Here is a 26,951-nt window from a genome sequence, read left to right on the forward strand (position 1 = left end):
CAGGTACTCTCCCACTGAGCCACACCCCAGCCCCTCACTGGGGGATTCTAGGCAGGTGCTCTCCCACTGAGCCACACCCCAGCCCCTCACTGGGGGATTCTAGGCAGGGGCTCTCCCACTGAGCCACACCCCAGCCCCTCACCGGGGGGATTCTAGACAGGTGCTGTACCACTGAGCCATACCCCAGCCCCTCACTGGGGGATTCTAGGCAGGTGCTCTACCACTGAACCACAACCCTAGCCCCTCACTGGGGGATTCTAGGCAGGTGCTCTACCACTGAGCCACAACCCAGCCCCTCACTGGGGGATTCTAGGCAGGTGCTCTACTACTGAGCCACATCTCAGTCCTGTTTTCACTTTTAATTTTGAGACAAGGTGTCCTTGAATTGACCAGGCAGTCGGGCCTTGAACTTTCAGACCTCCTGTCTCAGATCCTGAGGATCCTGTATGGCAGGACTGCATGTTTCGGCTCAGCTTTCTGTTTAATTCTAATTCCCTCCAAACTTTGTTAGGAAACAGCATTTCTCATGATTTTTCACTCCCACCCCCATCCCTATCAGTTTGCAGGTCACCTCTAATCTCCGGTGTGAACCTTCTGGGCCTGGATTCCAAGGCCTCTCAGTAGGCAGTGTGCACATGCACACACATGCATGAGTACTCACATACTTACACGGCCCTCACTGCTTGTGGCACACACACATATACACATGGCCCTTGCTGTTTACACACACACACACACACACACACACACACACACACACACACACACACACGGTCCTTGCTCCTCCTTTCTGGTCTCTCTAGGATAAGGGGTAATCTTAGATGCTGTTAAGTCGATTTCAGGAAAACTGAGGCAACCTGTCTGTGCCCACATCCCGACTCCTATGGCATTTCTGCCCCTCACTTGTTTCTTGATGAAATTAGGTAGCACAGCCTGGGTGCATGCCAATCTCCTCTTGTGTGCCCTGTGCTCTGCTTCCTCCTGTGCCTTCTTTCTGAAGCTTGTGACACGTTAAGGGCAAGGTGACAGCGCTGATGGTGGCGGAGGAGCAAAGGGTTTGCTTCTATTTTTCTTCCCATCTTGTGTTAAGACAGTGTCACGCTATGTAGCCCAGGCTGAGCTTGAATTAACAGTCCTTATGCACCGGCCTTCTGAGTGCTGGGATGACGTGAGCGTGTCAGCACACCTGCCGCTCCAGTTCTTGGCTATAAAGCTGGCTGTTGTGCTCAGAGGGAGGGTAGCCCAGAGTCCTCTGGCCTGGCCCAGTACTTCAGGGCAGCCTTGTTTAGAGAAAAGCCGTAAATCAGTGGTCTGTGGGCTCAACTAAGGGGAGGATGGCTGGTGCCACCCAGGACACTGTCTGGTGTGATCGTTGCAGAAGTCTGGACTCAATGTGGTCGAAACCAATGCTAGACATCTCTCTCCTATTGCTGCTCCCTCTCTTCCTTCTGGGAGTCCCTCCTCTGCCTGTCCCCCGGGGGCTGGTCCCACCACCATGCTCACTCTGAACTTGGGTTTCCAGCAAACTGCAGACAGACATGAAGACCACCAACCTGGAGGAGATGCGCATTGCCGTGGAGACATACTATGAAGAGGTGTGTGTGCCCCCTGAAATGCCGGTGGGGAGGAGCCTCATGCTGCTGTTCTGAAACCCGCAACTGGGCCTGCATTCAGGTTCAGAGGGCGTGCGGAGGTCGCCTGGCCCAGCCGTGGTGTAGTGTTGGATCCCTGCACAAAGCCAGAATTGGGAAGCTGACTGTAGATGCCGGGAAAGCAGTCCGTCCCTTCTCCTGTGTTTCTGACGCCTTCTCTTTGGACCCTCACAGATCCATCGTCTGCAGACCCTCTTGGCAAGTTCTGAAGCCATGGGAAAGAAGTACGATGTCACGTGGGGCCTGTGTCACGCTTCCTTGTGCTGTCAAGGCTGCTCTGAAGGCTGAGTGGTCTTTACCTGCCGCTGCCTCGCTCTGCCTTTTCTTGGCAGCTGTGCAATGCTTACTGTGGGGGGGATGGGGGGGCATGGTTACATTCATGTACCTATTCATATGTATATGAACATGTGTGTACGTGTGGAGACCACCAGTCAACCTCAGGGGTCTTCCTCTATTGATGTCTCTCCACCCTATTTTCTGAAGCAGTCTCTCACTGAGCCTGGAGCCCCTGGTACCCTCCTGTCTGTGTCTCCTCAGTGCTGGGATTACAGGCCTGCACTGCCAGGGCCTGACTTGTGAGCTCAGGTGCTGCAGCCCTCATGGTTGTATAATGAGAGCTTTCCCATTGAGCTTTCCACCAAGCCCTTCCCACATGCTCCTGACGGCCACATCGATGCATAGCTATTGGCTTTGTTACAGCATCATTCATTCTGCCTGCTGACAGCCACACGCGTCTGTGCTCCGAGAGAGAGAGAGAGAGATAGGAGGGGGGCCCATAGCTGCTTCCAGTTTAGAACTGGAGAATGCCAATTTTCAGAGCAGCTCCACTTTACTTGTTTGAAAGAAGCTCTCTCTCTCTCTCTTTCTCTCTCTCTCTCTCTCTCTCTCTCTCTCTTTTTAATGCTTGCTTAAGTTTTTTCAAATTAAAGTCTCTTAACTGTGTAGGTTGCATCTTATCTTTTCCAAACAATACAATACCAAAGCGTGGTGGCGCATGCCTTTAATCCTAGCGCTTGGGAGGCAGAGGCAGGCAGATCACTGTGACAGGCCAGCCAGGTCTACAAAGCGAGGCCAGGACAGCCAAGGCTACACAGAGAAGCCTTGTCTCGAAAAACCAAAAGAGCAAAACAAAACATATTATATATATATGTATATATGTATATATATGTGTGTATGTATACACACACACACACACATATGACAGAGCTGCCCATACATAAGCCTCTGTGACATTGCCAGCACCAGGTATGGCTGTGCTTTTTCTCCTTTGCCCACAGTCACTCCAAACAGCAGTTGGAAAGCATTCTCTTAAAAAGCCAGATAGAGCTGAAGAGGTGGCTCCATGGTAAAACATTAGTCTGACGTGCAAAAGCAAGTCGAGACACAGCCGCACACGGACCTGTAATCCCAGCACTGTGGGGGTGGGTGATGGGTAAGTCCAGGGGGCCAGAGGATGACACCGTAGAGAGATCCATGAGACTTGCTGGCTGCCAGCTTAGCTCTAGGTTCTGTGATGGACCCTATCTCCAGGGAGGAGGGTGGAGAGTGGCAGAACAGGCCACCTTCCTTTAGTGCCATACCCCGTGCACACATGCACATACACCGTACACACCCATGTACACAAACACCAGACAAGTGGAATCGTTTCTGTTCTTTACAGAAAGTAAATATCCTGTGACATCCTAGGGGCTCAGAATTAGTAAATACTGAACCACTGCTCCTGGGCCAGTGGATTCAGGCTTGGGTCCTTAGGGTAACTGGTCACATGGCCAACAAAGATGAGATGGAGACTGGTTTTGAGTGTATTCCTCTTTAAAAGACTTTGAACCAGAGGCCAACAGAGCTGCACTGCAGCCTTGGGCCCACTAGGGGGCACTTGGCACCATGCTGTACAACCACTTTTATTTTAGTGTCTTATTTATTTACCCGTGTACTGGGTAAGAATTTTAACAACAGTTATGTCCCAAACTCATTCCAGGGCCACTTTATACACCAGCACAAAATGCAAAAAAATAATAAAATAGATGTGGGCACACCTGTCTCAATGCAGTATGCAGGAAATGGGGTTCCAGGAGAGCCTGGGGTATATATGGGGACCCAGTCTCAAAAGTGGGGAGCACTGAGGACAGTTGGTAAAGTGCTTGCCTGACATTCAGGCAACGCTGGGTTCTGTCCCAACACTGCATAAACTGGTCATGGTGGTACACACCTGTAGTCCCTGCCCTCACGGAGGTAGAGGAGAAAGGTCAGAAATTCAAGGTTATTCTGTCCTCTGTAGTTCAAGGCTAACCTCAGATGTGTAAAACCCTGTGCCAAAAAGAAAATAAAGTGAGCCAGGCACGGTGGTGCGCGCCTCAGCACACTACAGAAGTCTCAGCACACTACAGAAGTGAGTCCAGGATAGCCAGGACTCATACACAAAGGACCCCTGTCTTGAAAAAACAAAAATTACATGAAAAGAGTGGAATTGATCCTGTTGTTGGAGCTAGCACGTCACTGATGTGGGGGTACAGTTAGTTTCCTGTCTGATAGGATTCATGTGCATGGGCCAGTCTGACCTCAGAACCTGGTAAGAAGCTGTCTTCCTGTTTGAGATGTTGCTGAGTCAGTTTAGAAGTGTGACCCTCAGCCTGTCTCTCGCTTGCCCCTGTGACCCTCAGCCTGTCTCTCGCTTACCCATGACCCTCAGACTGTCTCTCACCCCAGTGACCCTCACCTGTCTCTCACTTACCCCAGTGACCCTCACCTGTCTCTCGCTTACCCCAGTGACCCTCACCTGTCTCTCGCTTACCCCAGTGACCCTCACCTGTCTCTCGCTTACCCCAGTGACCCTCACCTGTCTCTCGCTTACCCCAGTGACCCTCACCTGTCTCTCACTTACCCCAGTGACCCTCACCTGTCTCTCGCTTACGTCAGTGACCCTCACCTGTCTCTCGCTTACCCCAGTGACCCTCACCTGTCTCTCACTTACCCAGTGACCCTCACCTGTCTCTCGCTTACCCCAGTGACCCTCACCTGTCTCTCGCTTACCCCAGTGACCCTCACCTGTCTCTCGCTTACCCCAGTGACCCTCACCTGTCTCTCCCTTACCCAGTGACCCTCACCTGTCTCTCGCTTACCCCAGTGACCCTCACCTGTCTCTCGCTTACCCCAGTGACCCTCACCTGTCTCTCGCTTACCCCAGTGACCCTCACCTGTCTCTCGCTTACCCCAGTGACCCTCACCTGTCTCTCGCTTACCCCCAGGCCCATAATGGAGAAGAAGATGGGTGTAAAGAGGCAGAAGAAGATGAGCAGTGCCCTGCTGAACTTGACCCGGAGTGTGCAGGAGCTGACAGAGGAGAACCAGAGCCTCAAGGAGGACCTGGATCGCATGCTGAGCAATTCTCCCACAGTCTCCAAAATGAAGGGTATCTTCCCACAGGCCACTCACACAGGGAGGCACAAGGAGGAGCCAAGTCATGGCTTGTTCTGTGGTACAAGATAGGAAGGGGACCCCATTCAAAAATGGAGACCTAGGTCACAGGCCTCATAGCAGACATATGCCCTTACCTGTGCAAAAGGGATTGTCAGTCGAACTGAACAGTGGTCCAGGGAGAGTCCAAGTGGCCTGGAAGCACGCCTAGGAGAGCTGTAAGTTCTGGGGCGCTTGCTTTGTGCAGCAGGACTGGGGATGGAACCCTACTGTGGATTGGGGGGTACTCTACTCCTGATGCACCCCAGACCCTAAGACCAGGGCTTTTTATGTGTGCTATGGAGGGGACAGAGTTGACATTTTGGGGAGGAGGAGGAATGGTTGAGGTCTGAGGCAGGTACCAGCCATGCTGGAGAGGTGGATATGCTGGTCCTGGGCAGAGAGACAGAGGCAAGTGAAGGTGCCCTGCAAGGTGGGCACTGGAGAAGGGCAGCGGAGTCTTCAGCCTACGGGCATTCAGAAGATTGGCCAGTGAGGGCCAGCTAGTAGCGCATGCTCAGCAGCGGCCAGTGAGGCAGTTTCAAAGCCTCCAGTCTCAGGTCTAAAGAGGGAGGGTAGAGTTTGGAGTCTAGCAAACCAGAAATCAGTTAGGCTGGGGGTGTAGCTCAGCTGGGAGAGTGCTTGCCCAGCATGTGTGGAGCCCTGAGTTTGATTCCCCGTCACTGCGTAAACCAGGCGTGATAGTGCTTGTATCTCGGCACACAGGAGATGGAGGCAGAAGGATTAGAAGTTCAAGGTCCTGCTCAGTTATATAGTAAGTTCAAAGCCAGCCTGGCCTACGTGAGCTAAGGAACCCTCAGGTGACAAGCACCTGCCCCACTGGGGTCTGTGGCTTGCCTGTCAGCCTGGGGAGGCTATGAATCCATGCCCGAGACAAGTGGTCCTGCTACAGGGCCTGTGGGCACTGTCTTGTAAACCCCATTGCTCTCCGTAGGTTACGTAGACTGGAGCAAGCCCCGGCTGCTGAGACGCATTGCAGAGCTAGAAAAGGTAAGTGCAGGTAGCTCTAATGTCCCCTTACTCAGGGTCCACCCAGGCCAACGAACTGGTACTGTCTGGTTTAGTGGGGGATACATCGTTGCAGAGTGAGCTAAGTCACTCTACACAGGGTGCTCCCCACCAGGGAAGACCATGCACCTTGCATGTCTGGGCAAGACATGAAATTGTATCGTCTACAGGCCTCAATTTATAGAGGGCCAAGCCCAAGAACCCATAGCTAGGCTTTTTGTAACCACAAGTGGACATGTATGACCATGAAACACATGCGGTCTAGCCTGGTGCATGCACACGTCTTCTAAACTTTTATATAATACTCAGATTCTTAGCAGTCTCTTCATCTACACTGCTGACCAGCAGACCCTGGAGGCTAGCTAGCAGTTCCTCATCCCCCACCCCGCACCAGCCCCACGGAGGCAGCTGATTCTAGGGAACCTGTCTGTCCTGTAAGGGTCTTAAGATAGTATGCCAGGGATGTAACTTAGTGACATAGCGCCCACCTGGAGTCTAGGTAAGGAGAAGGGACCTGGCTCAGTAATAGAGCACCTGCTAAGAGACCACAGTAAGAGAGAGACTGGGTTGTGGCTCAGTGGCAGAGTATGTGCCTGGAATGCTTCCTCGAGGGCCTAGATTGCTCCAGTGAGGGCCTGGGGGTGTGGCCAAACCTAGATTGCTCCAGTGAGGGCCTGGGGGTGTGGCTAAGCCTAGATTGCTCCAGTGAGGGCCTGGGGGTGTGGCTAAGCCTAGATTGCTCCAGTGAGGGCCTGGGGGTGTGGCTAAGCCTAGATTGCTCCAGTGAGGGCCTGGGGGTGTGGCTAAGCCTAGATTGCTCCAGTGAGGGCCTGGGGGTGTGGCTAAACCTAGATTGCTCCAGTGAGGGCCTGGGGGTGTGCCTAGATTGCTCCAGTGAGGGCCTGGGGGTGTGGCTAAACCTAGATTGCTCCAGTTAGGGCCTGGGGGTGTGGCTCAGCACTAAAGTGCCTGCTGTTGGAGGAGCAGGTGTGTGACTTGGTACAGGGCTTGCCCAGCATGGGTTGCATCCCCAGTATTGAAAGAAAATAAGTTGTAAACCAGAGTCCCCTGGGTGTGCAGAGCCTAAGGGAGAAAGAATATCTTAAATACAGTCACGCCGCGCACGGTGGCACACACCTGCAATCCCAGCATTTAGGAGGCAGAGGCAGGCAGATCTCTGTGAGTTAGAGGCCAGCCTTATCTACAAAGTGAATCTAGGACAGCCAAGTCTACACAGAAAGACCTTGTCTCAAAAAGAAACAAACAAACAACAACAACAAAAAAACCAAAACAAAAACAAAAACCAAAATACAGTAACAGAGAGAAAGCAAAAGAAGTTTCTGTGTTGGGGAAATTCTTTATAAGGAAAGCATGCTGGGAAATACAGGAAACCCAGATACATATGGAGGCCCAATAGGAAAGGCCTAGGGAGACAGGAGTTGTTTTCAGTCAGTTGAAGGTCAAACACAAGGGTTGGAAATAGTCCTCCTCACCTTCCTACCACCTTCCTGATAGTGTCGCCATGTCCCACCTCTGGGCCTGGCCAGCACTCTCCCACTTTGGGTTTTGGCTGCTGGGAAGGGTACTTTTCCAGTGTAGTGGTCCTGCTGACTCTGCATCCACTGTGAAGCTTTTCCCATACACCCAGGCTGCCCCTGGGTCTCAAACAGGGGTAATGTTTAAAAAAAAAAATGCCTTTGTTGCCCACAGAAAGTGAATTCCTCAGAAAGCCCAAAGCCGTCTACTTCAGAGCTGGTCAAGTCAAGTCCCCTGCCCGGCTCCTCGTCCAGCAGCTCAGTGCAAAAGCAGCCAAAAGGGGACCAGCCCAAAGGGGATCCGCCGGAGGACCAAGAGCATCTCCGAACCGTGATGAGCCTGAAAGCGGAGCGGAGCGCACTGCAGTCACAGCTGCTGGAGAAGGAGTAAGTGTCTGCGGACCTGTGACTTGTAGAAAGTGCTCAGCCTGTGTACCCCACATCCCGTGCCACTAAACACCTGTGTACCCCACATCCCGTGCCACTAAACACCTGTGTGACAGGTAGGGCAGCACTTGCCTGCCATCTCAGCACTTAAAGGGGTGTAGGCAAGATAGATGACAAGTTCAAGGCCAGCCTCTGTGACTTAGTTTACTTTTAAATTGCTGTGATAAAGCCATGACCGAGGCCACCAGCCCTGACTACCCGGAAACTTGTTGGAAATGATGGGCCGCAGGCCCCACCCACATGGAAGCTGCTGTGGGAAGCAAAGCCTATGGCCCCTGCCTGGGAACTCCCAGGGCCCCCCATGCACGCCCCACTCACCTGGATGCTGCTTGGGAATGCAGGCCTCCCCCCCTCCCCCAAACCCACCCTTCTCCCTCACACTCTGCCCTGCCCTGCCTGACCTGAGGCTGGTTGAGAGGTTAGCATTTGGGGCCCTGCCCACCTCTGGTTCTGTCCACTTGAGAGCTGGTTGGGAGATGCAGGACTTCGGGCTCTGCCCGCCCCGAGCTAGTTAGGGTTGTAGTGTTGGATGCCCTGCTTAGCTGGAGAGCTTAGGAATGAAGGCCCCGGCCACTGCAAGGCAAGGCAGAGAAGCAGATCCTTCCCAGCTGTGGCATACAGCTGGAATCCCAGCACATGAGAAGCTGAGGCAGGAGAATATCTAGTTTGAGGTAAGACAGGCTACATAGTGAAACTCAAAACCCCAAGATCTGAGGATGTAATCCAGTGGTCCAGTAATCACCTGGCATGTGGGCTGTAATCCAGTGGCCCAGTAGTCGCCCGGCATGTGGGCTGTAATCCAGTGGTCCAGTAGTCGCCCGGCATGTGGGCTGTAATCCAGTGGTCCAGTAGTCGCCCGGCATGTGGGCTGTAATCCAGTGGTCCAGTAGTCGCCCGGCATGTGGGCTGTAATCCAGTGGTCCAGTAGTCGCCCGGCATGTGGGCTGTAATCCAGTGGCCCAGTAGTCGCCCGGCATGTGGGCTGTAATCCAGTGGTCCAGTAGTCGCCCGCATGTGGGCTGTAATCCAGTGGTCCAGTAGTCGCCGGGCATGTGGGCTGTAATCCAGTGGTCCAGTAGTCGCCCGGCATGTGGGCTGTAATCCAGTGGTCCAGTAGTCGCCCGGCATGTGGGCTGTAATCCAGTGGTCCAGTAGTCGCCGGGCATGTGGGCTGTAATTCAGTGGTCCAGTAGTCGCCCGGCATGTGGGCTGTAATCCAGTGGTCCAGTAGTCGCCCGGCATGTGGGCTGTAATTCAGTGGTCCAGTAGTCGCCGGGCATGTGGGCTGTAATCCAGTGGTCCAGTAGTCGCCCGGCATGTGGGCTGTAATCCAGTGGTCCAGTAGTCGCCCGGCATGTGGGCTGTAATTCAGTGGTCCGGTAGTTGCTGGGCATGTGAGCCATCTTAAATTCAAGCCCTAGAACCATGGGATTGGGAGAAAGCAAAATAAAAGTTCAGAGCTGCCAGACCTGCACACTGTGACCATGTATGGACCAGGGTCCCTAGCTGCTTCCTGGCCTACTTTCATATACATGAATAAAATTGATGGTGGCTTCCTAGTGAAAAATGGCATTTCATGAGTGCAGGGATTAAAGGCGTGCACCACCATGCCTAGCTTTTTTAAGTGTTTTTAATGTTTTGGGTTTGGGGTTTTGTGTGTGTATGTGGTTTGTTTTTGTTTGTTTGTTTGTTTGTTTGTTTTTGTTTTTTGAGACAGAGTTTCTCTGTGTAGCCTTGGCTGTCCTGGACTCGCTTTGTAGACCAGGCTGGCCTCGAACTCACAGAGATCCACCTGCCTCTGCCTCCCGAGTACTGGGATTAAAGGCGTGTGCCCTTGCTATGTGACAGTCACCTTGCTACACACTCAAGGAAGTGCTCATTTAACGTGGAGATTTTAATCCTAGGGGCCTGGAGAGGTGGGGTCACCAGCAGTAAGTGGCAGGTCTGAGTTTCGAACAGTCTCATCCAAGGCCCCTAGGCGTGGTGCCACCCATACCTTGGTGCCACACCTGCCCAGGGTGTAGTGTAAGCAGTGTCCCAGTCTAGACCAGAGCAAAGCAAGCCCTTCCTGCGCTCAGATACTGCACTGAGGAAGGTGCTGTGTCACTTATGTGTCCTTTAGGTCTCCGTCTCAGGGGAGGATCTTACCTGCTTTTGTTTCTGTTGACCCCACCCGGTGACAGTCCCTTCACAGGCGTCTGCAGCGCTGCAGCGCAGTCAGCGCACTCAGAGATGCCCTGGCACTGTCATTAGAACCACAGGCCCATCAAGGTCCACTGTGAAGGAAGGATGCAGGGTCTCGTGGTCCAGGAAGCATCCCTCAGCTTGCATTAATTAGCCTTGGGTCTTGTGGCCAAGGAAACGTCTCTGCTTTTGTCTCTCAGCCTAGAGATGAAGCAGCTGCTACAGGCCAAGATCGGCTTGCAGAAGGAGCTGGAGATGGCCAGGGAAAGCGAGGAGGAGAGACGGGAGCGGGAGCAGGCTTTGAGGTAAGTACTCTCGAGTGTTAAGTAGCATTTTGACCTTTTGGTTTTGTCTCCGTTTGTTTGACCCGGGATTGCCCTGTGTCATGCAAACTGGCCTCAGTTTGCATTTTGCCAGCTTCACCTTCTCAGTTGTCAGAACCACATTTGCAGGGTCGCGTGGTCCAGAAAGCATCCCTTAGCTTGCCTTAGCCCTGGGTCTCATGGCAAAGGAAACTTCTCTGCTTGTGTCTCTCAGCCTAGAGATAAAGCAGCTGCTACAGGCCAAGATTGGCTTGCAGAAGGAGCTGGAGCTGGCCAGGGAAAGGGACGAGGAGAGACGGGCTTTGAGGTAAGTACTCTGGGTGGTAAGTAGCATTTTGACCTTTTGGTTTTGTCTCGGTTTATTTGACCCCGGATCGCCCTGTGTCGTGCAAACTAACCTGTTTGCACTTTGCCAGTTTCACCTTGCCAGTTGTCAGAACCACATTTGCTGAGATCACAAGTGTGTGCCTGTGCCCCGGGATACCCTGGGTTTGTTTATGACAGGGTTCCATGTACTCGACTCTGGCTCTGAACTTGTTATGTCGCCAAGAATGACCTTGAACTTCTTAAAGCCTTCTGCCTCCAACCTGCAAGGCCTAGGCTTATCAGTGTGTGCTACCACACTGTTTTCTGGGCTTCTAGAGATAGGCCAGGCAGGCGCTCTACCACAGACCAGCATCTCACCCACCTTTTCCAACTCTGATGGCATTTCAGGAATGGTGCTGAGCCCAGCTGCCCTCAGCCCTGCCCTTGCAGGCTCTCAGGACACAGGTGACAGCTTAGAAAGGCCCAGCAGGGGTGGTCCTGGTGGCCATCAGAGCTGGAGCCTGTAGTTCTCCTCATCATCTGTCCCCATGCGGCACTGCCCATACCACTGCGTCACCCAGTGACAACTAAGGTGTCACCTTTTCCCTTTGCACTTTAGAGAGAAAATTGAAGCACTCACCAACAAATGTCAAGAGCTGGAAGAAGCTAAGAGACAAGAGAGAGACTCTTCGGAGGCAGTGACTCCTGAGGTACCATGTGGCTGTGTTTCCTTGACTTGAGGCACCACAGGGCTTGTCACCATTGTCTTCACAGGCAACTCCTCCATGGTCCTGCATCTGTCACCTGCCCTAATGGTCTCTGTAACCCGGTGATCTGTGTAGAAGCCTCAGGCTGGCCTTGGGTCTTAGGCAGTTTGGATGTGGTAGATGCAGCTCTGAGGAGGGGAGAGAAACAGCCCAGTTCTAACCTGCATAGATGTGAGTTCCAGAACATGCTACCTAGGCAGGAATCCTGCTGCACCCTCACTGTCCCTCCCCAAACCCCAAACCCCATTATTTGTTTTATTGGTTTTGTAGGGCTAGATAGAACCTGGCAGCTCTACCACTGAGCCACACCCCAGCCCCTCACTGGGGGATTCTAGGCAGGTGCCTTTACCACTGAGCCACACCCCAGCCCCTCACTGGGGGATTCTAGGCAGGTGCTCTACCACTGAGCCACACCCCAGCCCCTCACTGGGGGATTCTAGGCAGGGGCTCTACCACTGAGCCACACCCCAGCCCCTCACTGGGGGATTCTAGGCAGGGGCTCTACCACTGAGCCACACCCCAAGCCCCTCACTGGGGGATTCTAGGCAGGTGCTCTACCACCAAACTGTACTCCTAGCCTTCTTACTAAGTGTTATTTTCAGACAGGGTCTCACCTAGTCACCTAAGCTGACCTTGAATTTAGGATTCTCCTGCCTCAGCTTCTTGAATGCTGAGATTATATAGGCCTGTGCCATCAGGCTTCCCCTCTTTTTCTTTCTCAGGACTTGCTGTCAAGTAAGGCTTTGTGGTTGTAAAGGTCCCCTCAGTATTGTCTACCTCCAAAGGTCTGTGAGAGGCTCTCTGGTCCCTGTTCTCCAGGCTGTCACCACCTGCATATCCAGGAGCTAGGCTGCACCCCTTGTGGGGGCACCTGACACAAGCACAGGTGGAAAGTAGTACCTTGGGGCCTAAACTCCTGTGTCCACTCCATGCTCCAGGAGGGCCTGGTATGTGAATGCATAATAAGTAAACCTTTGGGTGCCATATGCATGGTGGTGTAGGCAGAGGCAGGAGGATGGAGAGTTCAAGGCCCACCTGGGGGTGCCCAAGGAGATGATTCAGTAGGTAATAACACTCTTATTACAGATGCATCATGGTAAGTTGGTAACAGAAACCGGGGCTTGCTGGCTACCAGTCTACATGCAGATCCAGTGAGGGATTTTTTTTTTTGAGAGACTAAAGCAGAAAGCGATAGAGCAGCACACCTGACGCCCTCCTCTGGCCTCTAGCTTACACATACAATAAATAGACAGAGTGAACGGGATGCATGCATTTGGGCAGGAAGCTGTCACAAGAGAGCCGAGGCCTTCACTGTGAGCAGGGCAGGACATGAAGAGCAGGTGGCTCAGAATGAAGTCGGCTGGTTTGAACAGTTGTGGTGACCTCTGACCTCCAAGCCACGGGGCATCCTAGTTGCTAGATACCTGGTCCTGGGTGACGGAGAAGAAAATACACCATCTTGGTGCCTGAAAGGGTGGAGTGTGGCTGGGCCTGTGAGTTGGCTGCGCTGCCTCCCTCACGGGAGCATCCTTCTTGTCCTCAGGTCTGTCCTATCTGCCCAGGGCCAGCCAGGCCACCCATGTCAGAACACCTTAAAGTAGAGCAGATGAAGATGTCGGTTTGGATGCTGACTTGCACAGTTGATGTGCGCGTGTCATGTGGCTGGGAAGGCTGTGCGGCAGCATGTTTCTCCACTGACTCTGCCTTTAATGTATGTGGTGGGGTACACATGGACAAGCAGGCAGGGCTGGCTGGCCAGGGAGCCCCAGGGATCTGCCTGTCTCTGCCTTCCCAGTGCTGAGATTACAAGCATATGCTGCCATACCTGGCTTTTTACACAGATGCTAAGCATCAAGCACAGGTCCTCATGTTTGTGAGGCTAGCCATATTACCGACTGAGCCAGCTCCCCAGCCTTGAGCCTGCCTTTTGATGTGAGAAAAAATATCCCAATAATTTTTAATTTTATTGAGAGGAGCCCTGGTGGGTGGCAGATTTCAAGGGCTCTACCTAGAAATCAGCGGTGTTTCAATGGTACAGTTCCTGCCTTTTCCTACCAAAAACCACATAGGAAGTGGTTCCAAATGCCATTTTTATCATACCGCATTAATCTTTAAAAAGAGCCCCCCCAAAATGACTGCCACCGCTCCAGGCTCAGACTTTGTTTCATTAAGTCTTCTGTCTGATGAGTGAGGCCTGCGAGGTAATATCCTGGTTAATATCCTGTCTGCTAGCGGCGGCTGACATCTCTGTAGAAGCCTGCCCCCTTTCATTTCCTGCAGGCCAACCCAGAGCTCCACGCATCCTCACCCTGCAGCAGGCACTCCGAGCCAGACTCCAACAATGAGCCCGACTCCCACAGCAGTGCCAGTGAGGGGGATGGCTCTCAGACCCCCACCCCGTGCTCTGAAGAGAGGAGAGAGGCTGCCATCAGGACCCTGCAAGCCCAGTGGAAAGCCCACAGGCACAAGGTGAGCTTCCTGGTCCATCCAGCTGCAGAAAACATCTGGTGTTCGTGTGCTCCATTCCCCGGTGTGTTCAGCACAGCCACCCAGTGCATTCCCCACCACCAGTGGTGCTCAAGCAGGATGGCTCTCGGAAGGTGAGGCTGCTAGCCTGGCCTTGAAGAAGGAGAGAGGGTGCATGCCTGTAAATCCAGAGGACCAGGAGTTGAAGGTCACCCTAACTGCATGAGACCATCTCCTAAAACTAACTAGTGCCAGTCCAGTGGACTGCCCTTGGCCATCTTGAGTGGCCACAGGACTGTGTTTTGAGTTGCAGTTTCACTGGTGTAAGTAGCATTTGCTCAGCATTGGCCATGGGTCCAGGTGCCCCTAAGGAGACAGGGCAAGGCTTATTTTTAGGTAGATAGCAGTTTCAGAGCAAGGACTTGTTGAATGACCCTCCCTCTAGCAGAATACAGGAGCCCCTCCCTTCTGCCTTCACTATGGGCTCAGATTCTCTTATTTATTGAATCTCATAAAAAGTTAGTTGCAGTCACTCAGTATTCAAATTGCCCCAGGTCTGGTCACAAGAGCCCCTCTGCTCTGGCCTTTGTGGCTGTTGTCTTACGGAGCCCGTCATTGGTTTCTGGGGAAAGAAGGCTCCCAGACCACTCTGTGCCATATGTGCCTGGACCTTGTCATTAGCATCTTAGAAGCCACTTGTCTACTCGTGCCACTCGTCAGCCCTGCTGGCCATTGTAGAAACTGGGGCGATGCAAGAGCGGATGGGAGTGGGCTGGATGCCATCGAAGTGCAGCCTAAGCGCGAAACATCACCCCGGCGAGTGCACACCCTCAGCTGGGTCGGATCTATCAACCAGAAGCAGCTCTAAGGACAGAAAGGCTGATGTGGGCTCCCAGCTCATGTCTCATGTCGTGACAGCAGGAGCATGAGGCAGCTGGTCACACCATGTCCCCAGCCAGGCAGCAGGGAGACTTGGTTCCAGCGCCCAGTCCATGGCGTGGTGCCACCTTAGGCTGGATCTTCCCAAACAATTAACTCAGTCTAAAGAGCCTCTCCCTGACATACCCAAAGGTATGTTTCCATGGTGGTCTAAACCAGTTTCATTATGGCGATTAACTGTCACATACTCTAGTGAGAAGGTTTTTTAATTGTTGGTTTTTTGTTAATTTTTTGGTTTTTCAAGACATGGCTTCTCTATGTAGCCTTGGCTGTCATGGACAATCTTTGTAGACCAGGCTGGCCTCGAACTCACAGAGATCTGCCTGCATCCGCCTCCCGAGTGCTGGGATTAAAGGCGTGCGCCACTGCACCGGGCTGTGAGATTCTTTGAGGGAATGGGAACCGTCATTGAGACTTCGCTCTGCTCACATTAATTCATTTCTCAACTTCCTTATTTCAGAAAAGGAAAGCAGCTCTGGATGAGGTAAGCCTTTCTTTAACTGTGGTGTAAAGTAACCTAGGAGCAGTGAGGGTGTGTGGAGGGTGTGAGAGCGTGGTGTACACACCCCTGTGTAGGGGATGCCCCTGCCCATGTGGTGGAGGTCCGAGGAAGAAGGTGGAGCCTGCTCTGTCACTTTTAGGATACTCCCCTAAGACAGGGCCCACCACTGAACCTGAAACAAGGCTGGCTGCAGCACTAGAGCAGCCATCCAGCAGCCCAGGTGATCCCATGGGACATGTGGGGAAGGACAGCAGGGTTCTCCCCACAGGAGAGCTGGCAGGAAGGAGAAGCAGGTTCTGGTGAGTGTGAGATTGGAATAAGACTCTAGTATTTGTTACTGGGGTTCTACCACTGAGGCACACCCCAGCCCCTCACTGGAGGATTCTAGGCAGGTGCTCTACCACTAAGCCACGCCCCAGCCCCTCACTGGGGGATTCTAGGCAGGTGCTCTACCACTGAGCCCCAACCATAGCCCCTCACTGGGGGAGTCTAGGTAGGGGCTCTACCACTGAGCCACACCCCGGCCCCTCACTGGGGGATTCTAGGCAGGGGTTCTACCACTGAGCCACACCCCAGCCCCTCACTGGGGGATTCTAGGCAGGTGCTCTACCACTGAGCCCCAACCATAGCCCCTCACTGGGGGAGTCTAGGTAGGGGCTCTACCACTGAGCCACACCCCAACCCCTCACTGGGGGATTCTAGGCAGGTGCTCTACCACTGAGCCACGCCCCAGCCCTCACTGGGGGATTCTAGGCAGGTGCTCTACCACAGAGCCACACCCCAGCCCCTCACTGGGGAAGTCTAGGCAGGGGCTCTACCACAGAGCCTTACCCCAGCCCCTCACTGGAGAATTCTAGGCAGGGGCTCTACCACTGAGTCACACCCCAGCCCCTCACTAGGGGATTCTAGGCAGGTGCTCTACCACTGAGCCACACCCCAGCCCCTCACTGGGGGATTCTAGGCAGGTGCTCTACCACAGAGCCACACCCCAGCCCCTCACTGGGGAAGTCTAGGCAGGGGCTCTACCACAGAGCCTTACCCCAGCCCCTCACTGGAGAATTCTAGGCAGGGGCTCTACCACTGAGTCACACCCCAGCCCCTCACTAGGGGATTCTAGGCAGGTGCTCTACCACTGAGCCACACTCCAGCCTCTTACTGGGGGATTATAGGCAGGGGCTCTACCACAGAGCCACACCCCCAGCCTCTAACTGGAGGATTCTAGGCAGGTGCTCTACCATTGAGCCATGTTCCCAGATGCAGATATGACACCATGAAGTTTCCGCCCCATGCCTGCTCATATCTCTTGGGGCCTGTGCTTTGAAGGTGAATGGACAGCCATGTACACAATGACCAATGAGCCAAAGTGAAGGGCAGTAACCGAGGCCAGAGACATCCAGCCCTAGCTGTAGGCTGAGCTCTGGCCCTGGCTGTATGTAAGAACACATAGTGTCCAGGTTGAAACCTAGCCCCAGGAGAGCTAATCTAAGTGGCAAGCCGAAGAGCAAAAATGAACATCTGGGCAGGAAAAGCCACAAGGAGGAGGACTTGACAGTACACGACTGCTATCAGCTACTTCAGACTGAAGCTGGAGAGAGGAGACGTACAAACATGTTCAGGGCTAGCCTGGACAATGTGGCAAAAACCTGGTCTCAAAATGAAAATACAGAAAAGGCTGCAAGCATAGTTTAGCAATAGAGCATCAGCCTAGAATCCTCCAGTGAGGGCCTGGGGTGTGGCTCAGTGGTAGAGCCCCTGCCTAGAATCCCCCAGTGAGGGGCTGGGGTGTGGCTCAGTGGTAGAGCCCCTGCCTAGAATCCCCCAGTGAGGGGCTGGGGTGTGGCTCAGTGGTAGAGAACCTGCCTAGAATCCCCCAGTGAGGGGCTGGGGGTGTGGCTCAGTGGTAGAGCCCCTGCCTAGAATCCCCCAGTGAGGGGCTTGGGTGTGGCTCAGTGGTAGAGAACCTGCCTAGAATCCCCCAGTGAGGGGCTGGGGTATGGCTCAGTGGTAGAGCACCTGCCTAGAATCCCCCAGTGAGGGGCTGGGGTGTGGCTCAGTGGTAGAGAACCTGCCTAGAATCCCCCAGTGAGGGGCTGGGGTGTGGCTCAGTGGTAGAGTGCTTACCCAGCATGCACAAGGCCCTGGGTTCAGATTCAATACTTAAAGACAGAAGAATATCTTGCTGTAGCTTTTATGACTGAAGTATGTGTGTGTGCGCGTGCGTGCGTGCGTGCATGCATGCATGCGTGTAGGAAGTAGATAAAGCATATGAAAGCATCTATGGAAGCCATACCAGCATGTAAAGTGTAGAGGGCAGACACTGTGGCACACATCTGTAATTCCAGCACTTGGGGCAGAAACAGGAGGTTTAACCCACCAGAGCTAAATAGCAAGACCCTGACTCAAAACAGCCGAACAATGGGTAAAGGCTGACCTGACATTAGCAGCAACTGTAACTGAGCTCAGTCAGTGGTTCAGCTTTGTTCAGGGCTGGTTTACTCAGGCGGCCAGCATGTGCCTTCCGCTGCCTCCGGGACAGGCAGGTGCACAAGCATGCGGGTTTAGGAGGAGCAGCGGGGTGGGGGAGTCACTGTGACATGCCCCTGAGGTTATGGGCCAGGAAGAGGAATTTTCTCCATTCCTCTGAATCTCCACCCAGTACTGTCTTCTAGAAACTGAGTCCTTCCCTCTTTTCCTGCCAGGCAGCAACTGTGCTCCAGGCAGCCTTCAGGGGACACCTAGCTCGCTCAAAGCTGGTACACAGCAAAGCCCCAGCCTCCAGGTCTCCAAGCCTGCCGGGCCTTCCCAGCAGTCCCCACCAGGTATCTGGATAGATGGACACTAGCTGCTCAGCGCCTCACACTGCTTCAACAGTGGAATCTCAAGCCCTTTCCAGCCCCCTAGCCTTCCTGGCTGGACAGATACATCTATTGCCCCACCCATCCATCGACGGGGACAGCCCAGCACTGACCCCTCTGACATATCCTGGGTGGAGTTAGCCTTGAAATCCCAAGCTAGCATGCCTCACAGTGACTGCAGTGGCTGATGGGGAACACTATTGGGGGTGCACCTGGGGGGCCCCCACCCCTCCTGGCCTGGACATTGCATGCTGCATTTGGAGACATCAGGGTGGACCCACACAGGTCTCTCTTCTGTTGTCATTAGCTGCAGAGCTCTCCCACATCCCGTGTCCCAAGCCCCGTCTCCCTGCCTGAAGACAGCCCAGCACTAGAGGAGGCCATCACTGTCATCCAGTCCGTCCTCCGGGGATACATGGCTCAGGCCAGGTTCATGTGAGTGGGGCCACAGGCACCTTTGTGCTGTTATGTCGGGGGGTGGCGGGGGGGACACCCATTTTAGAGCCCACCAGGACTCCAGCTGGACCCATTACAATGTGTTGTCATGACACTTGCTGTGTGACCATGGCCTTAGCAACTGTTAGGCCTTTTGGGACATCCTTGCCTCACTTCAGGTATTGTGTGGGCCATAGGCTCTCACCCTCTGGAGAAGACCATTCTAGAATGTGTCTTCATGATGTGGGGGTAGCTTGGCGCAGCGGCACACTCCTCTCACCCCAGCACTCCAGAGGCTGGAAAGCAGAAATATGAGTTCGAGATCAGCCCGGGCTGTATAAAAACCTGAGCTGTATGGTGAGTTCCAAGCTAGTCTGGGCTACAGAGTGAGTTTGCAGCCAGCTGAGGTTACTTAGCAAGACAGTCTAGACTGAGCACCCTGAGCTCACAGGGGCCTTGAGGCCTGAACCGAGGGTACAAGACTCTCAGGGCCAGCAGTGTCAGGGCCCAAGGCACACTTGCGTAGTGTCTCACCTGTGGAAGTGGCTGCGGCCCTGTGCGTCAGAGTGCCGCGGCAGGCAGGCCAGGGTGGCCCGAGTTCTCCAGCCCCTGCCTCAGCCAGAGCTTCCTGTCTTCCAGTGCCAGCGGCTGCAGAGGGATCACTGCCTCAGCTCAGAAGGAAGCTGCTTTAGCCAGGCCCTGGACGCCCGCCTCTCCAACCTGCCTTGCAGCTTCTCGCGGTAATTTCATTCACTTGGGTCTGCTACAAGGGGAAGGTAGCCCTCTAAGGGTTAAGCCAAAAGAAGGCTAGGTAAGAATGCAATGGGCGGGCTGGAGAGATGGCTCAGAGGTTAAGAGCACTGGCTGCTCTTCCAGAGGTCCTGAGTTCAATTCCCAGCAACCACATGGTGGCTCATAGCCATCTAAAATGAGATCTAGTGCCCTCTTCTGGTGTACGGGTGTACTTGCAGGTAGAACACTGTATACATAATAATAAATAAATCTTTCAAACAAACAAACAAAGAATGCAGTGGGCTTTGTCCCCAGTGTTAGGGGCCTCAACCAACCTAAGTTCATATATGCCAGAAGACCCACTCGTCTCTGTTGCAGTAGACTCCATTGGTGATGGCAGTGGCACGCGCCCCGTGTCCCTGGTACCCACAAGCTGTGTGGTCAGAGCTATTCTGGCTTTTGTTTCTTCCGGGCTCCTGATTGCTTATTTTAGGGACCATTGCTTACATTGCCTTTTCAGCTCCATTAAAGTCCCAAAGCTGGTTGAGGATGTAACTTAATGGTTTAGGGGCTTACATATGAATGTATACACATACACACACACACACACACACACACACACACACACACACACACACACACAATTATAGAACCAAAAATAAGCCAGGCGGTGATGGCAACACATGCCTGTAATCCCAGAACTTGGAGGCAGACGAAAGCGGATCTCTGTGAGTTCCAAGTCAGCCTGGTCCACAAAGTGAGTTCAGGACAGCCAAGGCTACACAGAGGAACCCTGTCTTGAAAAACCAAGAGGAAAAAAAAAAGAGACAAAACAAACAGCACCTGAGAAATGATACCTAAAGTTAACTCTGGCTTTTGCCCACACACAAACACATGCACACATACACAAGCACGCACACATGACGCTCTGTCACTGGCTAAGAATTCTGGCCCGCACTGAGGTGCAAGCCCTGGAGGCTCCCGCTTTGGGGCATCTCTCCTTACGAGTGAAGACCTGGGCTAGATACCCCAGCAGTCCACTGGCACGTGCGTCCTGCGGCTCTGTGGATGTGCCTGCGACTTCTGCCTTAGCCACAGCAGTGGCTCCCTGTGACTGGCATTGATGAGGATGAGCAAGAGGCTGCTAGGGACTTGGGTCATGTTACATGTAGAAGTTCACCTGAGGGTCCCCGCATGCACGTGACACCCCAGGGAGCTGAGTCCACTGGGACTTTGCAGAAACGGCTGTGTACTGAGCCCCTGGGTGTCGGGTAGAACTGAAAAGGGCTGATAGGTGCTGGTTGCTTGGAACAAGAGAGGTGGGTAGTCCTGCCTAGGACTGGCGTGCCTTACACAGAATGGGGTCCTTCAGGCATGGACAGCCAGGAGAGCAGTGGGGAGACTGCCAAGGATGAAGATGAGGCAGAGGAGCCGGCAGCCCTGCAGCCCTGCTCAGGTAAATGTGTGGCAGTGGTGGTCAGGGTGGCACCTTCCCAAGCAAGCCCCAACTCTGATGACAGGACAGGTAAACAGTGAAGGCAAGGCTATGACTGTGACTCCAACCTCACCCAGATACTGTGGCTGACTGACCCACAGACTGACTAGTAGCTTTCTCTACTGTTTTTGTTGTCTTTTGGGGGTGCTTGAGATGGAACCCAGGGCCTTAATCATGCTAGATAAGTGATCTGTTGAGCCACACCCCAGCCCCTCACTAGGACATTCTGGGTAGGTGTTCTACCCCCAAGCCACACCCCAGCCCCTCACTGGGGGATTCTAGGCAGGGGCTCTACCACTGAGCCACACCCCAGCCCCTCACTGGGGGATTCTAGGCAGGTGCTCTACCACTGAGCCACATCCCAGCCCCTCACTGGGGGATTCTAGGCAGGTACTTTACCACTGAGCCACACCTTAGCCCCTCACTGGGGAATTCTAGGCAGGGGCTCTACCACTGAGCCACACCCCAGCCACTCACTGGGGGATTCTAGGCAGGTGTTCTACCACTGAGCCACACCCCAGCCTCTCACTGGGGGATTCTAGGCAGGGGCTCTACCACTGAGCCACACCCCAGCCCCTCACTGGGGGATTCTAGGCAGGTACTTTACCACTGAGCCACACCTTAGCCCCTCACTGGGGAATTCTAGGCAGGGGCTCCACCACTGAACCACACCCCAGCCCCTCACAGGGGGATTCTAGGCAGGGGCTCTACCCCTGAGCCACACTTCAGCCCCTACAATAAGGGATGCTCTGCCATTGATGCATTCTCAGCTTTTCCATGGGGTGCAGTTGGGGCATTGTAGACATATACTGTACAGCTGAGCCATATTCCCAACCCTTAGCTGGTTTTGACTGGATCAATCACTCCCCTTCAGGTCCCAGGGGCCCCACAGCAGCCTATTTAGGGGAACCTCCTGCCACACCAGGCTTAACCTGTTGTCACATTTGACTCACATCCACTTCAGCTGTCACTTTCCAAGCTGTGCCGGAGTTCTAAAACTGTGAGCTTTGCTGTTGTCTCCAAATCCTTGCCTGCACAGTGCAGTGAGCCAAGACAGAAGCCTTCAGATTTTAGAGAAGGCAGGCACACAGACAACAGAACCCCAAAGCCACCGCCAGCCTGCCGGCCCCTAGGCAGGCCCCCAAAGGCTCTAGACTGTTCTTCCACAAAGCCATCTGTGCTGAGCTCACCAGGTCCGCTGTCTGCTGACCTTTAAATTATTTGGTCAGGCTTTCTGTTTATGCTGCCCTTTCCTCCTCTTGTCAATTGGAATTTTAAAATGGCAGATCCATCACCTGTATAGACTGGCCCAGACGTAGCCACTGCCCAGCAGGCACTGACCCCGGGGTGCGCATTCATGTGAGAAGAACAAGTGATGCCCTGGTCTGAGCCGACAGTGTTGAGATGTTCATTGGTTGGTTTGTTGTTGTGACAGGATCTCACTCCATGGCCCAGGGCAGCCCTTAGCTGACAGTCTTCCTTGTCCGTCCCTCCCAAGGCGTAACAGGCATTACAGGCATAAGAGCCGCATGCAGCCCCTGCTTGTGCTTTTAAAGAAAACCGAATGCAGCCTGGGAGCAGTGGCACACACCAGCTGTCCTGGACTCGCTTTGTAGACCAGGCTGGCCTCGAACTCACAGCAATGCGCCTGCCTCTGTCTCTCGAGTGCTGGGATTAATGGCGTGCGCCACCACGCCCAGCAGTTTTCTTTTTTTTTTTTTTTAAGTATAGTGGAGGGGAGGGAAGAAGAGGACATGAGAACGAGAAAGAGGAAAGAGGAGAGAGAGCAGAAGAAGGAAGGAGGAAGAAAAGGAAAATAAACAATAAAGCCTAGTGCCACAAGCTAAAATTGCAGGATTCCAGAAGCTGAGGCAGAAAATCGTAACTTAAGGCTCACCAGGGCTACATAGCAAGACCCTATCTCAAAACCAAACCAAAACACAAACGGTTATGGAAAGAGATTCAGGGCAAGTGTCAGTGGGTGAGGCGCTTGTTGCACATGAGGACCTGTCCACAGCACTGTGTAAAGCAAGGCACATTGGGGGCGTAAACCCAGAACTCTCCTGTGAGGACATGGAGGAGGGGAGATGCAGCATCGAGCCACAGAAACCCTGCTGCAGACAAGATGGAAGGTGAGGACCCCCACCCGAGGTGGTCCTTGCACCTCTGCATCGGCACCATGGTACACAGATAGATGCCTACACACAGAGAGATCATGAAATAGAATAAAAGGAAATAAGGTTAGTAGCAGGCATTGCTTCCTGAGGTTGCAGTGTATCTAAACTGTGGGGGGAGCTGTGAAGGTGAGGTGGGGGGCAGCCATAGCATCTGTTTGATGGTTGGGTTGGAATCTTCTTTTTAAATCTCATCGATAACTTGCCATTTCCCCCTCATCTTTAGGAGCAACAACAGTGGGGCTCTCTGCCAAGGAGGAGCTGAGGGAGCCCTCTGAAGCTGAACCTGCCCCCTCCTCACCACCACCCTCAGTCCCCCAAGAGACCACCTCGGCCTCCGCCCAAGGTGGCCATTGGGACTGCCCATCCCCATCCAGTCTGGAGGCTGTGTCTCTGTCCAGTGTGAAGGATGTGACGTGTTCAGGTGTGTGCGAGGAAAGGAGCATCAGCACCGGAAGTACAAGACTGTCCCTAGGTACGTCCCTTGTGCCTCATCTCCGCTCCCCACCAGACAGGGCAGGTACCACGGGTGTGGGGGAGGGGATCATCCAAGGACCTGCTTATGCACAGTGGCTCTGATTCCTTCTGCATGTTTTTTGTTTCCTGAGCTAAGCTTGCTCTGTAGTCCAGGCTGGCCTTAAACTCGATGGGTGGCCCGGCAAGCCTCGAATTTGTCATCCTTGTCCCTTGTCCTTTGGCCTCCCAAGTGCTGGCATTACAGGGGTGCACCACCATGCCCAGCTTGCCAAGTGTTTGAATGTCAGCAGCTGCCGGACTGTCACAAGAGAAGGGACTAACCAGAGGCCACACAGTGGTGTGCTGGTGGGCCCTTGGCTGTGTGGGTGGGGCTTCAGGAACTGATGATGGCCCTATGTGCAGCTCACAGCCTGTCTACACCCTGTCGCTGAGAAACCCTGTCTTGGAAAACCCAAAACAAAACAAAACAAAAACAACAACAAAAAAAAAAAAAAACCCAAAAGCCCTGTCACTGTCTCCAGGTGGCTGACTGCCCTCTCTGATTAATTTCAACAGAGCTCTCTCCCCAAGGACTGGAGCCCGAGTCACCACCACCTGAAGAGGACAACTGCTCCGATGACTCTGATGACTCCGATGACATTATCTTTTCACCATTTCTGCCCAGGAAGAAAAGCCCCTCCCCATTCTAGGTCCCTAGTCATTGCCTCCAGGTGAGGTGGCTGTAGGCCAAGTTAGAGGACTCGCTGACAGACTTTGAGAAGATGACCTATCTTGCTAGGGAAAGAGTCCTGCCTAGGGAACACCTCAGCCATCGGTTTTCGTAACGTGTTGTGCCTGTGCCTTTGAGGGATCCTGGTGGCTCTATGCCACTCTCTGGGGAGGGTGGGTGACCACCTCCCTCTTCTATCCCTGGCTGCAGCCTGTACGGTCCCAGTGCCCATAGATACGTCCACCCCAAAGCAGGCGGCAGGCTGGAGCCCTGCAAAGATGAGAACTCTTGGAAACTGCAACTTGCTCTTGATCTTGGGGGGCCCAGCCTTCCTTCCTCATCCTGTGCTGCTCAGTGCCTTAACAGGTGACACAGCTAAGTCTCCTGTCCCTACAGCCAAATGCAGTCATACCAGAGCCAGCAAGAAGCTATGGTCATCAGGGTCCACAACTGAGCCCCTGTCCCATGGGCTCCTTAAGCTCCTTATCCCCCTCCCCTCCCCCCCCTTATACCCCACCACCTCCATCACCCCCCTGGGAGAGTACCAGGCAATCTCACACAGAGTGGTACAGCTGCCACCGAGAGGCAGCCAGGGGACAGATTCCACAGGTCACCCTGTGTACCAGCAGAGAGTAGGGCCAGGAGACAGCCCGTCATCCCAGAGGAGATAAGTCTCGGGGAAGGACAATTTCTAATATGGCCCTGCCACTGGGTGTGCAGAGGCACCTGCGGACCACCAGTGTCACCTGGCCCACTCATCCTCCAGCAGCTTGAAGTGTTGGTCCCCTGTCTGTGAAATTAGCCACGATCAGTGGGTAAGAATGAGGGACTTTGGGTCTATTGCCCAAGTGTCCTCTCCAGAGTGCCTGTGGGACTGGCTGCTGGTGGTCTCACTACTTCCTGACCCCATAGGCTCTTGTCTCAGAAAAAAAAAAAAAAACTAATGTTAGAAGGTTCTTTCTTGGTCTAGACCAGTGGGGAGAGCCAAGAGGTTTGCTTTTAGGGACCATTTTAACTCATGACACCCACCTCCACAGAACACTTGCCTGACGCTGCATATAGCATGCTGGGCACAGGAAGCTCAGCAAGTAGTTAGGCTTGGCCGGTCAGGCCAGGAAGAGGAAGGCCAGCTTTGGCGTCCTGCCCCAGGAAGGGCTAAATGACCCTAATACTGTGATGGGACCAGGTACAGCTGCCCTACCCCTTCTCTCCACCAGGGGGCATAAACCAACTCTGCCAGGACCCTGGCCGTCTTAATTGGCCTGTAGGCTGCCTGACAAGTTAGTTTACTTGCCTGGGCACTGGTGGTAATTTTACCAACATGGCAGCTGACTAGAGCCCTCTGTAGATCTGCCTCCCTGTCACAACCTGGGTGTGTTCCTTGTGATTGGCTCTACCCACTAAGGCACAAAATAGTGGCTACAAGTGGCCCTTGTGTGCCTGTACCTTCCTGGGGGGCCAGGGCACCGCATGTAGCTCCTCTGTCCCCTCTTATCTAACAGGAGCCATTTGTGTTTTGAGTGTTCTGAGAAGGAGCAGTCACGAGTTTGGGTGATGAAGGGGCTCTCCATCTTGAGCTGCCCTACCTCAGAAAAGGGGCTATGCAAGATGTCACCCCAGCTGCAGGGCAGGGTGTGCATATCTCCAGGCCAACCTGTGCACCCAGCCTGGCCAGAGCAGTGAGGTCAAGATCTGCCCCCTGCCCTTAAGCTGTTTGAGAACATGAGCTCCCCCTACCCCCACCGAAAACAGGAAAGCTGTAAAAACTTCTGTTCTTTGGTGCAGCCACTAATCCTGTCTCAAAGCTGCCTCAGTAAATGACAGTGCCTAAAGCCTCTGCCTTTGCCTGTGTCCTGTGCTCCCCACCCCACACCATGTTGCTAGTGCAGACTGCCCATTTCTCTGCATCTAGGTTGGGGGAGGAGGCCATCTAGGGTCTAGGGGCAGTACAGAGAATCCCCCCACCCCCCTGGGTTCTCCAGGAGTGGATGTGGGAACTGGGAGTTCCGCCAACCAGTTCAGCTTTGAACTTCGGCTGATCCATAAGACAGATTTTTTTTGTGCTTGGCTTGGCTTTATAGGTGCAAGCCTTCCCCCACCCCTACCCCCCAACACCTGGCTGGCCAGCCAGGGCCATTGGCAACATCAAAACTATAAGGACTGTGGGAGGGGTGAGGTGAAAGCCAGTCACCAGGGGCTGTGGGCTGGGCCAAGCCTTCTGGGCGTGTGATGGGTCTGGAACCCTGCTAGCTGTGGTCTGTGGACTGTAAGTGGGGCTGTAGGAAGCAGTAAAATTCATCCCTGGGAGAGAGTAGGAGTAGAGACCTTTCCAGAAGGAAGGGACCTCAGACCTCAGGACCAAAGCGAGCCCAGGTATGTGCACTTGAGACCGGTAAGTGCCGTCACTCTGCCTTGATTTTCACGGCAACACCTCCACACCACCGTGAGCTTAAACAGCAGCCGTGAGATTC

At 53.7% G+C, this 26,951-nt stretch overlaps 1 protein-coding gene across 17 annotated transcripts in view; it reads left to right on the forward strand.

Moving 5' to 3' along the window:
* The window catches only part of IQCE (IQ motif containing E), a 42,501-nt gene extending 16,189 nt beyond the window's left edge, over positions 1 to 26,312 (forward strand). For 12 of the 17 annotated variants that reach the window (XM_084764225.1, XM_084764234.1, XM_084764237.1 and 9 more), the window contains 17 exons: positions 1,523 to 1,595; positions 1,827 to 1,876; positions 4,898 to 5,061; positions 6,061 to 6,116; positions 7,845 to 8,056; positions 10,501 to 10,605; positions 10,838 to 10,930; positions 11,549 to 11,639; positions 13,240 to 13,407; positions 13,977 to 14,165; positions 15,562 to 15,585; positions 18,303 to 18,422; positions 18,766 to 18,893; positions 19,533 to 19,633; positions 20,998 to 21,081; positions 23,521 to 23,769; positions 24,327 to 26,312. In XM_084764225.1, coding sequence (XP_084620351.1) covers positions 1,523 to 1,595; positions 1,827 to 1,876; positions 4,898 to 5,061; positions 6,061 to 6,116; positions 7,845 to 8,056; positions 10,501 to 10,605; positions 10,838 to 10,930; positions 11,549 to 11,639; positions 13,240 to 13,407; positions 13,977 to 14,165; positions 15,562 to 15,585; positions 18,303 to 18,422; positions 18,766 to 18,893; positions 19,533 to 19,633; positions 20,998 to 21,081; positions 23,521 to 23,769; positions 24,327 to 24,460 — 2,041 coding nt within the window. In that variant the 3' untranslated portion in view covers positions 24,461 to 26,312. The remainder of the gene's footprint in view (positions 1 to 1,522; positions 1,596 to 1,826; positions 1,877 to 4,897; positions 5,062 to 6,060; positions 6,117 to 7,844; positions 8,057 to 10,500; positions 10,606 to 10,837; positions 10,931 to 11,548; positions 11,640 to 13,239; positions 13,408 to 13,976; positions 14,166 to 15,561; positions 15,586 to 18,302; positions 18,423 to 18,765; positions 18,894 to 19,532; positions 19,634 to 20,997; positions 21,082 to 23,520; positions 23,770 to 24,326) is intronic. The other 5 variants (XM_084764239.1, XM_084764232.1, XM_084764233.1 and 2 more) reach the window with 3 other exon arrangements.
* Positions 26,313 to 26,951: the final 639 nt, after the last annotated feature.

This window comes from Acomys minous (assembly GCF_964271855.1).
Source record: "Acomys minous genome assembly, chromosome: 16".
NCBI lineage: Eukaryota > Metazoa > Chordata > Mammalia > Rodentia > Muridae > Acomys > Acomys minous.